The 15,073-nt window shown below is 29.3% G+C and overlaps 2 protein-coding genes across 2 annotated transcripts in view; one reads left to right on the top strand and one right to left on the bottom strand.

Annotated features, from left to right (window-relative positions):
* Positions 1-9,554, top strand: part of LOC108694133 (dolichyl-diphosphooligosaccharide--protein glycosyltransferase subunit 2) — an 11,855-nt gene extending 2,301 nt beyond the window's left edge. The window contains exons 3-11 of the mRNA XM_018203433.1: positions 658-783; positions 946-1,106; positions 1,927-2,066; positions 2,160-2,535; positions 4,009-4,188; positions 4,281-4,512; positions 6,485-6,697; positions 6,964-7,135; positions 9,239-9,554. Of these exons, the coding sequence (XP_018058922.1) occupies positions 658-783; positions 946-1,106; positions 1,927-2,066; positions 2,160-2,535; positions 4,009-4,188; positions 4,281-4,512; positions 6,485-6,697; positions 6,964-7,135; positions 9,239-9,384 (1,746 nt within the window). The 3' untranslated portion in view covers positions 9,385-9,554. The remainder of the gene's footprint in view (positions 1-657; positions 784-945; positions 1,107-1,926; positions 2,067-2,159; positions 2,536-4,008; positions 4,189-4,280; positions 4,513-6,484; positions 6,698-6,963; positions 7,136-9,238) is intronic.
* A 395-nt stretch (positions 9,555-9,949) lies between these two features.
* The window catches only part of LOC108694156 (coiled-coil domain-containing protein 65-like), a 5,312-nt gene continuing 188 nt past the window's right edge, over positions 9,950-15,073 (bottom strand). Inside the window, exons 2-6 of the mRNA XM_018203463.1 lie at positions 14,366-14,649; positions 13,472-13,594; positions 10,759-10,992; positions 10,266-10,501; positions 9,950-10,192 (exon numbers count right to left, since the gene is read on the bottom strand). Coding sequence (XP_018058952.1) covers positions 10,040-10,192; positions 10,266-10,501; positions 10,759-10,992; positions 13,472-13,594; positions 14,366-14,649 — 1,030 coding nt within the window. The 3' untranslated portion in view covers positions 9,950-10,039. The remainder of the gene's footprint in view (positions 10,193-10,265; positions 10,502-10,758; positions 10,993-13,471; positions 13,595-14,365; positions 14,650-15,073) is intronic.

The following is a 15,073-nucleotide window of genomic DNA, read 5'->3' on the forward strand; positions in this document are numbered from 1 at the left end:
CATGGGCAGGTAGAACGGATTAACCTGACTCGAAAAGTCCTCTACTCATTTTATAAATTTCCCCAATAGTTAATGAGATATTAATCCTTAAGATAGCCGAATACGCGCGCTCGCCCGGCCTACTACTGCGAAGCCAAGCGATCAGTAGGCGCGCCAAGCAATTAGTAGCGTATACACTTCGCAGTAGTATTCGGCTATTTTTAAGGATTATCTTGTTAAGTTTAGTCCGCTCTACCTGCTCATGAAATATTTGATTATTTCCAGACATTTCCTGTATATATCAGGAAATCTAAAAATATACAATAATTCTTAAACAAATACTTTGTTTCTTAATGTCGGTAAATGTGTACGTGCATGCATGCACATACACACGTAACATAGATACAGAGTAAATCATGTTAAATGAGAATTTTTTTACTATAATTATTGAAACATTTTCTAATAAAATCTTAGCTTTCGAGAAAAATCAATGCATTAAAATAATTCATCCTGTATATTGTTTAAACTATTTGTAGATTCGGCATGTATAAATTATCTTATGATGAAAAAGCTATATTGAAATTCCATGATTATTTGATTAGTCTTTCTGAATGAGAATTTCTTCATTATAATATATTATTTCGAATTCTTATATTAATAGTGATTATACTTGTTTAGACCATTTGCAAATACTTAATAAAATCCAATGGAGAAAACATTACACCTGAAACGGCATTTTATCTTGTTTCCACATGGAAAACTATTGGAGGCTGCCAAGAGTTTTCCACAAGTACTATTACAAAGGTGATATATGCTAGTATTAGTGATTTAAATTACACGAATATCTGTAGCACTTACGTAGCATAATGATGCCTGTAATAATGATACTACATGAAGAATGAAGATAATTATTCTTAAACAAAAATATAAACATTCCATGCTATATATAACATCTTATTTATACAGATATTGACAAATATTATACAGAAGGATACTTCTACACTCTCTGATTTGTATTACGCAGTGAGTGGTTTAACAACTTTATCGCAAAAGATACCTACTGCCAGAATTGACAAATTAGTGAAATTAATTCAAGCAACTTTAAGGAAAGATGATAGTTTATGGAAGTAAGTTATCGAAGATTTATACAAGGTATCCAATTTTATTTAATTAAAATAGCCACTCTCTGGAAATCACAAGAATTTAGAGAAAAATGTCTTGGACAAAAGTTGTAAAGTTTGAAGGATATAAGAGTATCATTGATTTGACTCTAGATGACGTCAAGGTCAAATCAAGGTTACTTTCAATTTTTGTTATGGTATCCCCTATTTTTCATTACATATTGTAGCTAATTTCGAGAGCTCTTCAAAACTGTAACAAAATATTTTTCCATTATTAATACTTTTTATTAATACTTTATAAAGCTTGAAATTTACAGCATCGCCGATATTAGTATTATCTAATTAAGATGTCCGACCGACAGCTAAAAAATCTCTTGAATGTCATTCAGGATCATAATCTAGATAAAATTTATTAAGATCAAGGTTTAGAGATTGACTTCTTATTTTTCTTTTTATGTGAAAATGAATTTTTAATGCAATTTCATTTAAAAAATTTAAAGTGACCTTCACCTAACCTTGATGATGCCACCCACAGTTAAACCCATTATCCTCCCCCTTCAAACCTTACAATTTTTATCTATATTTTTTTCTAAAATCTCGTACCTTCCAGAAATTGTTTTAATTAAAATGGGACACCCTATATAAAATAATACATATTAGTAATTATGGTAAAAATTAATGATAAATGTAATGATGTTTATGAAACTTTCGTTCTTCTGAATATAAAACGTGAAGACAATAATTATCACACTGAACGGAATATCTTAAAAATTACTTCGCTACATATTTTTAACATGAACAATATAAGGTACTTTTCTATTATTAGCTTGGGGTACGTGTTCCACATTGCTGCAGACATAGGTCCCCCAGCAGCATTTGCTTTGGATCGTATTGAAGATGCTGTAGTACAAGCAGATGAAGTCGATGGCCAATACTTACAATTTGAAGGCGGTCTTTCTATAACAAGTATATATTTAGTTTTTATTATTTGTATAATTCCAAGTTGATTTTTTTGTGTAATATTAAATTTTAATTAATTTAAAAATAAATTTTTTATAGGCTTCCTTGTTAATGGTATTCTTAAATTATCAACTTCATTGAAGAAAAAACCGCCATTAAACTTTCAACAGACTGTCAAATTGGGCAATTATCTTCTCTCGCGGCGTTCCGTGCAAACAATAAAGGGTGTTACAAATTTACTTTCTGCTTTAACTATTTTGGCAGTCGATAGTTTTGAAAAACCAATTTGCATAACCCTAGCCGATGGAGGAATTATTATATTTAATAAGCAACCGTTAGTTACTGTTAAAGTTTGCGATATTCTTGGTCAAGCATTGCCAACCGTGCCTAAAGTCGTTGCAAATTCCGCAACACGAGTAGGAGACGATGTTGTTGTTCTCAGCAATGAGAATTTGCAACCATCTACAATAGATAAGTGAGTATCTGTTAAATATGAGAGAGAGAGAGAGAGAGAGAGAGAGAGAGAGAGAGAGAGAGAGAGAGAGAGAGAGCCTCCCCCAATACTTTACTGAATCAGCTTTGCCATGCTGATATCAGCTATACCTTGGGGCATAGCAATAGTGGTTGAATAATCCCTTTAACTTTTTTTAAAAATATAATTAAGGTTAAGAAATTCAACACATATTTTTGTTAATTTTGTTAAACTGAATGTTTCAAAGTTTTTTTATGCAGACTTTAACAATATGTGTTAAAACTATAGAAAAGGGAAGCAATAACTTTGACCTTCATATATGTTGTTAAGTTCCTTGAGTGATCTCCAACAGATTTTAGACGGTTGAAATTCGTTAAATTATTATTAACAAAAAATGTTTAAGAAATAACTTCTTATTTCTGTTTTATACAATATTATATCCTCTCCTGTATGTAATCGTTTTTTTATGCGAAGTGAGTTCCTCCACTCCTACCAAGAGGCGTCTGATTTTCTATGTGAAGCGAATTCCTACCTTCTTCCTTGGCAAGGGGCGTACAATTTTCCACGCGAAGTTCATTCCTCATAGTCCATGTACCTCGTAGTACGCCTCTTGGTAGAACTGGAAGGGGGAGAGAGAGGAGTGAGATAGAACTCTCTTCGCGTGAAAAGTCTAATGCTCCTAAACAGGTCGAATGCGGAGTAATTCTTAATATCGTATAAAGCAGAAATAAAATGTTTTTTCTTAAACTGTTTTAAAAATAACTTTTTAACGAATAAAGACCATCTAAAATCTTGGAGGGTTATGATAACATATATCAAGATTAAAGTTGGCAATTTCACTCTTTTTCTGCAGTTTTCTGCACTAACAAAATATAAATGAAAGAAGAATTGCTTATGCCGTCTATCTATCTATCTAGTCTAAAATTAAACATCTGTACGAAAGAGAAAGCTAAAATGTAAAAGTTCCAAATGTTTGCAATGTTTATATACATAGACGGTCATCTGTATGAGAATTAATTTAATTTTTTCTCATACATTGGCTTCAAAGTGGAATGAAGTGGAACGGAGGAAAGGGGGCTAAGAGTGGTATATGCGTATTATAGTCAATTGGGACTCTATAGATTTCTCACTCGCACGCCCACATAGATGTTGGCTCAGAGATTCAGCATTCAATTCCTTTTTCATTTATATACGTTCTAGATTTGACTAATTAAAATTAGTATTAAATCGTAATCAGATTGGAGATTGAAATTGAGGTTGAATTGGAATTTAATCAATCAGAAAAAAAGAAAACCAATTTTAGTAAATTTTTGTTTTGTTTGATTAATTAAATTCCAATCTAATCTAAATTTCTAGTTTGATGACGGCTTTAACAAAAGAATTTTATTAAGACTTGATTAGCTAAATCAAATTAATAATAATTTGATGAATTTTGGTTTTGCTACAAAAATTTCAATATAATGCGTTTACATATAGGACTCTGTTCACAATGAACCTGATGAATGTAAAACCTGATCGTGGTTTTTACAAGATATTAATAGCCGCGGCTTCGGTCAAGAATACGATTACAATCAAGATCTTATCTGAAGCAATATTGGACTACTTAGAGATTGGTACAGGTGATGCCGATCAGACAACTCAACCAAAACTTACGAGGTGTTCACATGATTCATGATATTTTATATACTAAATTATATATTTTTTAACAAGATATTCTATGTTTATATTTATGTCTCTTTAATTTTCAGAGTAAATACAGAATCTTCCTCAGGCAAGCTCGAACATAAAATAGAAGCTGATTCTCAACAAAAACTAGTCATGCGATTTTTGTTGCGTGATTCTGCCAATAAGAAACCAATGCGTGTGCATCAAGCCTTCGTGCGTCTTATATCCGTTTCCACATCTACTGATAATAAGCGAGGCCATGAAATTTTTTTCGTCGCTGAACCTGATGCTACTCATATTTATAAATTTGATATGGTAATTTTTTATACTATACATTACTTCTTAAATTATATGTATTAGAGACTCAACTGACTTAAGTATATATATGTGGATCGTTTGATAAATTCGATAAATTTCCATGAAATGGCGCTACAATCCATTTGATGACGCGACATCTCGAAAGATCCACTCTTCGAACCCCTTCAGGCCAAATTTCAGCCAGAAAGGACACATAGTTCACGTTTGGTAGTCATTTGAAGTAGGCTGTCTCAAAGTCTGCAAAATACTCAGTGACGGCGACTATGATTTCCTCATTTGACGAGAATTTCTTCCGAGCTAAGTTTTTAAGTTTGGGAACAGAAAGAAGTCACACGGGGCCAAATCCGGAGAATAAGGTGGATGAGGAATCAATTCATAGCTCAATTCATAGTTTTGTCATTGCAATGGTCGACTTGTGGAACGGCGCGTTGTCTTGATGGAAGAGCACTTTTTTGCGCACCAATCTCGCTTCAATGCTATCACTATTTCATGGAAATTTACCAAACTTATCAAATGATCCACGTACATACATATATAGGATCTATTCTACGATAAGAATATGATGTAGTATTATATTATAATTTAATAACTCGATTCTACAAGTGTTAAAAAAAACATTTTTTGATTGTTAAAATTCTTTTTAATTAGCAAATTCTTTCGATTAATCAAAATGCTTCGAAGCATTTATAGCATCAAGTGGACCACTCTAAGTCATAAATCGCAAGAAATCGATCAATTAGTCGAATGTGAGGAAAATGATCGACTACGATTGAGTTTCTTACAGCTTATGGCTTACTATGTAATATTAGTACTTTCCAATTGCTTTTCTATTACGTTCTCGTGCATACGGCGACACTAGTTGTCCGTTATCGTTGATACAACATTACATATCTATACTCAGCCAAGAGCTATGTAAGCTTGTGTTTTTTAGTGACAATTACATGTTGTTACTAACTGTGGCGGTTGTAAATGAAGTTTAAGAACATTGAGTGGTCGACATTTTTAATTTTTTTTATTTAATACAGACGGAAAAATTATATTTAACTCTAAAACGGATTTCAATCGTGCTACACTTTGTGCATTTCTGTGTATGTTTGTGTTAAGATGTGTTAAACAATTGGAAAGTATCCATAACTTTCATTAAAGACAGCCTTATAAGAATCTAGATGTGGAGTGTATTCATTTTTCACGCTCATGCTCTTAAGGTCTTTCATGTTTGACGCTCATTTTTAGCATCGTAAAAGGTCACGTGATAAAAATTGAATATTAATTTTGATAATTTATTTTGATAATTTATTTTGACGCTAAAAATAAGCACTTAGCATCAACTTAAAAAGGAATCTTTAAGTGCTTGTAAACATGGCTCGTATTGTTCGTTTGCTAATCATAAGTACTCAGAATGTTTATATTACATTCAGCAGAGAAGACAGCTCTGCAACTGTTGCAAAATTTTTTAATATCATTGATTTGTACATTTAGATCCAGTGAGCAATTAAAGCGATTATATATTAAATTTTATATCAGTTATAAAGCTGTTTTCTCTGCTGAATGCAGCTTTTCTAAGTACTTTTAAGTACTAAAATAAAAGATATGAACCATATTTATAAACGCTTAAAGATGCCTTTTCAGGCTGCCGCTAGGCGCTCATTTCTAATGTCAAAATAGGTGATCAAAAAATGAATATTCAATTTTTGTAACCAATATAAAAAAGCACTTATTACGTCATCATAATGTCATAGTTACTTTTTCGAATAATGGCTGAATTGATTAAGTTTTTACGTATATTCAATCGATAATTTCCATTTGGATTGCATAATAAAAAATACTTTTATTTTTATTTTTTTTTACTGTGTGGTCTGATAGTATACATGTCTCTAGTTTACATATATATTTCCGCATAAATTAGATTTTTTTTGTATAACAGAAAATATATTTTTCCAACACGTTATAATTTTGCGAATATTTTTAGCCGGTTGGAACAGCAGCTGTAAATTTCGGTCACCAAAGTGGGGAATATAATATGGAGTTAATTATTGGTGATGCTGTGATCAGCAATCCGTTTCAGTTCAATATTGGCACAGTAACTCTTAAATTTCCCGAGCCGACTTCAATTGAAGGGGCTGATAAGAACATCTCTTATAAACAAAAACCGAATGTGTATACAACCAAACCAGAAATAAAGGTAATTTTTGATTTATATACATATATACATATATACAATACATATATATACTTGATATAAGCCAATGCTCGTTAGTGACAAAATCATTTATAATTTTGTCACTTCTAAAACATTGGCAAAGAATTACGTCAAAGTTAGTATAACATTCGCAAAAGTAGCATTTGCGCAATAGTTTTTATTTTCTTTGATGAACATCGATATTTGTTTGAGAAATTGAAGCTGTTATCAAAGTGTTTTTCTGAACTCTTGTTACTTTCAAATTTCAGCATATGTTCCGCGAGCCTGAACGTAGACCTCCGGCATTTGTGTCAAATTTATTCACGGGATTGTGCTTAGCACCAGTTTTACTATTGTTGATTTTATGGGCTAGACTCGGTGTTAACATCTCGAACTTCCCCTTATCTCTCAGCGCGATTACATTCCATCTTGGATTAGGAGGTAAATATCATTTCATTGATAGAGTGCATTTAATATATAATTAGATTTCCATGCATATTTTTTAGGTAGGAAAATAAAATTAAATAAGATCTTGTTTCATCAAAACAGCAATCTAATATAATACACATAATAAGCATGCGCGCGCGCGTGTCATTTACTTCTTCAATATACTTATCTCTCTGACACTTAATAATATAAATTCTTCTTCTTTATCACAAACTCCGAATCTATTCAAAAAATTTTCCTTTTATAACTTTGAATGCTTCTGTCCTTCTGTTCACTTTTATCTTCCTTGGTTTTTGTGCTTATCCCTTTTTCTCTCTTCATCTTCTTGGTTCTTTTCTCTAGCCGTCTGAAAGAGGGTATTAAAAAAGTATCGATTTTCATTCTCAAGATACATCTGAATAGACTTTGAAAAATCATTGTTTGAGTTCTTAAAAAGCAGGAAACAACAGGAAATAACTTTCTCTTCACATAAGAGAAATGAAAACATTTCTAGAATTGTTTAAATATAATAAAAAATAATAATGACAATACTGATAATATTATCGTATGATTAATATTGATGGATTGACGTAGAATACTGATAGTAATCTGGATTTTTAGTCTCGAGTATTGAATAAGTATATATACTAACTAAATTAAATAAGAATAATACTAACAGTATGTATCAATATTTTCAATATTTTTACGACCTTATATCAGTATTATTGACAATACATTTCATTTTACGTACAATATTTATTTGCACTGTAACATGGATTCTAATAAAACGATTCTGATGTTGAAGAATCAAAATCTGGATCATCGATATTTCTACGTTAATTTATCAATATTAATCACACACACAATATAATATTGTCAGTATTTGTTGATACTAATGGTATTATTGACCGTGTAATGTCGTCTTAACTTTTAGCCTGCTAGCATTTTTTCATTAAAATAGTGATTTTTTTTTTTCCCAAAAATTTTGCTATATAAGTAACATACATATGGCGCAAAATTTCGAGATTTGTGCAGAGCCACAAAAGTGGTTTTCCTGGCAATACGATCAAAGATTTAAAAAATTAGTTAATTTTTTTAAAAATATTATATTGGGGGTTTTTGATATCGCTGATTCCAATTCTGGACATAGATTTATAAAATTTCGAACCCTAAGCGCAATATTGACAACATAAATGAATATAACGTATAGATTCAGAACTTTCCTTTAACATTATCCAGAGCTAACGACATGGACATAGAAGGTTTATAGCTCCTTTTTGATTTTCTTTTTTTTTTTTATTTTTGAATTTCGATTTTTTTTACTTTTTTCTTGTTTTATATTTTTTTATATTTTTTAATTTTTTGTATATTTTTAAATATATATTTTTTATACATTTTATAATTTTTATTTTTTAATACATGTACGCATATATGTATAATACATTTAATATTTAAAATACCATTAAAAATAGTGATATTTTAACCCAAACTTAAGATCCACAAAAGTGGCTTTTCCGGCAGTCTAAAGATTAAAATCAAATTAAAATCTTGGACACAATGCGAGAGAATAGCGATAGAATACCACGATTTCAACCTATCAGAAACTGTACATTTCGATGTATAGCTAATAGGTTGGAATTGTATTCTCTTGCTATCACTATTCTCTCTTTATGTTTGGAACTTTATTCTTATAATCCGCTTTATTGACTATCTTTGCTTCCAATTTTTCGTTGTTGCCTCAATCTATTCTCACAAATCTCTATCTCTCTCTAACTTTTCCAAATACCTCTTATTCTCTAATAATCTTCGTATAAGCTACACACTCATTCATTCTCGCGTCACTTAACAACTAAAACCCTTGTATTAGCTAATAAATTTAATTTAAAAATAGTACAATAACGAATATATAATATATAATAAAAAATATGCCCTATATATTGCTTGGCAGATGATGTTATATAGTCTATCTGTTTTCATTGGGCGCACAGTATGCCGTGATGTTTTTCTCGAATGTGATTATGTTCTTCACATTTGTAATCAATTCACTACAGAAATTATTTATATTTACCACATTGCATCACAATACAGTATGAATAACTATAATTGTTTTATTTTCAGGCATCTTCGTACTCTTCGGTATTTTCTGGTTAAAGCTTAATATGTTCGTCACGCTGCAATATCTTCTTGGTTTTGGTATTGTTACATTCCTCACTGGTAATAAGATGCTATCTCAAATAGCACACAGGCACAAATCATTACGTTAATTTATATTCTATTGTGTGAAAATTCTGTCGCAGTTGCAGTTAAAGTGCATAATAAATACAAGACTATTATCGATAAGTTCAGAATGATCAATCGACTCGTTAACATGACGAAATCATTGTATTGCACTGTTTTTTCACTTATCAAATGTGTATAAATTATGTAACATGTATATTGTTTATTTTGTTTATTACATGCTTCATTTTACAATAATTTAGATTAAACGAAGTTTATATTTTATATCAGTGTTAATAATTAGAGATAGTATTGATAAACTGAAATTATATTTCCACATCTAGGACTCTTGAACTATAAAATTTGATATTAGCATTAAATTATTTTTATTGGTATAGTGTTACATTTTATACAATATAATAATGAAACATAGTAATGAAACTTCATCGTGTATAATATCGATAAGAGTAAGTAAATTAAAAAATGCTAAAATCTTGCATTTGTATCTAGAACAAATAATGTTTTTTTCTAGTCATGTAAAATTTTAAATATAATAAAAAATATCAGCATGATTGTTGATTATCCAACATAATGTAAAATAGGTTACGAATCAGTACCTATATTAAAACAAATTGGTATAATTCATTTGTTATTGAGGCAATAGTTAACTAAATTATTTATACCTTTTTTTATTCTTTTCACTTACTCTTTCTGCGTAATGTAAAAACTGATACATTCGCGCAAGTGTCTCGCTTCAGCCTTCAATTTATCCCTCTTCGATCGCAATTGCATGGTAGTCATTTGCACAACACTAAATTGCCGCCAAAAATTTGTCATATCTTGAAAATCTATAATCTGTTGTAAATTCCTTATGAAAAAGGCTTTCTTTTAAAAATTCAAGAACTCTATTACATATTTGTGTATATACCTGACGGGACACATTCCAGTCTGATAGGGCAATGATTTGATACGGCGAGAGCACTTGTGAGCTTTCCGTATGATTAATGAACGGAATTATTTTCTCGTTTTGTAATTCATATTTACGACAGATTTGCATCAACGTAAGCAAACGTTTGCCTTTAATTACAAGAAATTCTAAATGTTTTATCATCTTGTTATATTTAATCGACAATATCTTCAAGTGATTTTTATCTTTCGTCTGTTCTAAAATTATTTTATATATCTCAATATGAAATTGTCAAAAATTGTATTTATTATTATTATTATCAGTAATTATTATATTTCGATTTAATAGTCTATAAAATAATATAGAATATAAAATAAGATGTAACGATAATATTATTGTTGTATAACAATTTCTTCCGTGCAATTAAAATTATAATATATATTTAATATAAATATAAATATAAATTTTATAAATATCCAGTTGAAATCAAACAAAGTTTAACAAAAAAGCGCACCTGAGAGAAGACGATTTTTTAAAATACAGGAAGTTTTCTGGAAGAAGTCGTGTTCCGTCAAAATTTTAGAAATATTTTTCTTGGCCATAGAATCATATGTCGTTATTTTATCTTGAAACTTTCGTATATCTTCGAAAAGACTCGCTGTATGTAATAATTGTTGTGCTATTACTTGCTGATCTTTCTCGTCCTTATTTTTAAGCATGTCGTAAGATTTTCCGTGAGCCTTTGTTTCTAGAACAATGTAATATTAATCAATATTAATTTATCTAATTTGCATTTGATAGATGCAGTTGTATATTTGCAGTTGTATATTTGCAGTGTGAACTCCAAAACTTTCAAAAAAATGTTATAAAAATTCATTTATTTGATTAAAATTATATTTTCTAATGAAGAACTAAATTTTATTTAAATTTGTTTTCCAACAAAATAATATCAATAAAATGTATATAATTTATAAGTAATTTTATTTAATATTTTAATAAAAAATATTTAGTATTAAATATAAACACACACACACACACACATATTAAAGATTCATTATATAAAGACAAAATATATTAATGCTCCTAATCGTCGTGAACATATAGAGATATTCTAAGTAATCGTCGTGAACATGTAGGTAGAGATGTGATTTTCAAAATTGTGCATTGTGATTGCAATCTTTCTCAAATGTAAGGATATATCGGGTATCTGAGAAATATTCGCTATCCGACTTTATTCGGTCTTTTTCTACTAACCGGCTAGATAGCCGGATATCATTAGTATCTGGCAATATATGTTCGATCGAAATTTTATATTGAAAGTTTGCATCATTGATGTAAAATTCTTTCTTTTTAATTGAAATTCTTGCTTATTCATCTTGCCTCTTTTTTTTTCACGTTAGGGAGATAAAGAAAATATTATTGTCCATACAGCACAGAATTTGCAGCACTTTCGTTGCAAAATCTACAATATTGCTGCAATGTTACAGCAGTGTTGTCGCAACTTTGTGCTACAGGGATTGTATTTTTCTCTTTCATTCCTTTTTTTTTAGAATAGAATGGAGAAATTATACCTTATTATGAAAAATATCTGATATCTGACCGGACAATTGCCCTATTGAATATCCAATCGAATATCATTCTTTTCGGATATCCGATATCTGATATGCGGCAATTTTACGATCCGGTACATCCCTATTTAAAAATTACAGTGAATGCGATATATCGTGATTTTTAATGTGTATATTACAGTCTGGGAGATGACACATTTTTCATCTTTATTACCGCTTTAAAACGGTTAGTAGCTACATTCAGCAGAGAAAGTAGCTTTGCAACTGTTGTAAAATTTTTCAATATGATTGGTTTATACATTTACATCTATGAACATTTACATAACGAACAAAAGAAATTAATCATATTGAAGAATTTTACAACAGTTGTAAAGCCGCTTTCTCTGCTGTACGTAGCCATTAATTCGTATGACATTTACATAGGTGGCAAATGTAAAGGAAACGCAAAGCAGATCTACGGTTTTACAATTGATGACACATGATTGAAGTCTCATAAAAAATTTTTTACTTTTTTCCTAATATGTTATCGTAATATATTACATTTATTTCTATGATATTTTACACTTGATATTTTACATTTAAAAGATATTTTACATTTAAAAAACCAATCGAAAAAGTAGGTGCCATATTACTTCCGTGCGCCGAATGAGAGGCATCATATTAACCTGCTAAGTCATAAATTTTTTTTAGTAAAAAAATGAATTTGTTATTAGCTAATTTTTGTACACTATTTTCATTACGAAACATGCAAAAATCCAAATATCATACATATGTTTAGACTTTTTTTATTTAGATTATTTTTATTTTTATTGAATTTTTCTCTTTTATTTTTATTGTAAAAAACATACGACTTACTTGACTTTATATGAATTTTTTATGGTTATATAAAATATTTTTCTTTTTGATAAAAGACCACATAAGTAATTTTTAATTCTTCTTCTGTTAGAGCATACAATAATAATATAATTAAAGAATTAAATATTTTATTTGTATTGGGTCATCCGGAAAATTCGTGCCAATGTTGAAGTAAAATTGAAACGCAGAAAATTTTAATTTAATAAATATATACTAAAATTTAAATTTTAGTCGGCACGAACTTTCCGAACCCAATAGTAACTGTATCCTTTAAAAAGAATGTCTTAAAAAGAAATAACTAAAATTTATGTTATGATATATAAATAATATTTTTCCTTTTCAAAATGAAATGAGGAAAAATCTGTAAAAATGGAATTCATTTTTAGAGAAACCTTCCCTCAAAAAATAATCTACAATATGCCCATAATATACGCGTTGTGAGTGAGACAGAACAACAATGTAAAAAATAAATTAAAGATGTTCACCATTATCTACTTTTTTGATTTGGAATTTTAAAAATCTATCTGTACTATCAACATCGCTCAAGTTCGGTCGTCACTCCAGTATCCCCATATGAAGGTTCCTGAGTAGTCTCTGCAGTCGTACTGAATCGTAACATTATGAGCAAATAATCACATTAATTTTTGTTACATGTCATTTGTAAATAAAGAATTTAGATAAACGAAATGAGAGATGAGATCGCTTTAAAATACCTTTTAATAGTCTGTAAATAGTATGAAAGGCAGATGAATAAATGGTCATAAATAGTCATAAAAGGCACATGAATCATAAATGTTTTCTTACCATTTTGATAATCTGACAGAATTCGTCGAAGATTTTCCCAGGATTTTTGTAACTGATTTTCAAGTTGTGTCACAGAAATTCTGCGTACATTCTTACTGTCTTCCACGAATGAACTAATCTTACCTTCCAAGATACAATTTTAATATCAACCAAAAATTAATTGTATTAAAAATTTACGTTATTTATTATATATTTTAATAACAATAAATAATAGAAATAATTATTTTAAGAAATAATTGTTTTAGGAACTTCTTTAATTCATAAAATAAAACATAGATTTACTTAAGACATAGAGACACTTAAGCACATATGCTGAGAATGGTCCGAAACGTCCAGAAGTTATTAAATTTTATATATATATATTATATATATATATATTTTTATCATTGGTTATATTTGCGCAAATTCAAAGTACCAGCGCTGACTCCTGAATGTCTCATGAATCTATGTCTTATTTTATATATTTTATTTTATAAAAATATTAAAATGTTATAATTTTTGTGTCCATTTTCAGTAAACAAATTTATACCTATTGTTAGTAAATATGTAGATTAGAGGAGCGTCCCCAATGACCTTAACATTGATATACGTTGTCAAGGTCATGATCCCGAATGATCTTGGAAGTTTTTCGAACTTGTTAAAAAGTTATAAATAAAAAAAGGTTTAAGAAATAATGTTTAATTTTTGCTATATAAAACAAAAATTTTCAGCTTTAAAAACGACTTTCACGCGGAGCGATTTTCACCTTAATATATGATCTTCCCCCCTGTCAAGGGAGCGTGAAAAAATCCTGCGCATATATTAGGTTATTCAAAATGGGACACTCTATATATAATATAGAATTGCAAGCAAGCGAAATTCTGATAAAATTATACAAGATTAATAACGATATACTTAAGGTGATGCTTTTAACATTGTTCGATAATTCTTCTAAATATTTGTGAACGCCGTGAATGATTGATTGTAACAAGACTTCGTTTTGCTGATAATAAATTTTGCCAACTCCTATGTCCGTCTGAATAAGTATTTCGTCTAAGATCCTTCGATAATTTCTTTCTTTGTTCTGTATTCTTTCTTTATACGATATTAAAAATCGATCTATAATTTCAGTATGTGATTTTATAATTCTTTGATATTGTTCTTCGGCTTCGGTCAATTCGTCCATTAAAAAGCTTATTCTAGAAAAGATCAAATAATTATAAAAATATTTTTATAAGCTGTATAAATTTCCTATGGAAAAATATCGAAATTCTCGTCAAGGAATGAAATATTAAAATTAAAATTTTATTTTTTTAAGACTTTATCATATTTAGAATTAATCTATTAATATTATTCAATTATTTTTGCTTCCAAAAATAGTATAAATAAATTATATAAAATCTTAGTAACTATTTTATAATAGGAGCAATAGACATAGTAAAATAATCTATACTATAGGAAAATCTCTTTAAGAATGAAATATTCTTTAATTGTTATTCAAATCTTATTCGATGAAGATAAAACTCTTTGAATGTACTAAATAAATTTTGTCAATTGGTCAATTGAGAGAGAGAGAGAGAGAGAGAGAGAGAGAGAGAGAGAGAGAGAGAGAGAGAGAGAGAG

Source organism: Atta colombica, unplaced genomic scaffold (genome assembly GCF_001594045.1).
Source record: "Atta colombica isolate Treedump-2 unplaced genomic scaffold, Acol1.0 scaffold116, whole genome shotgun sequence".
NCBI classification, from domain to species: Eukaryota; Metazoa; Arthropoda; class Insecta; order Hymenoptera; family Formicidae; genus Atta; species Atta colombica.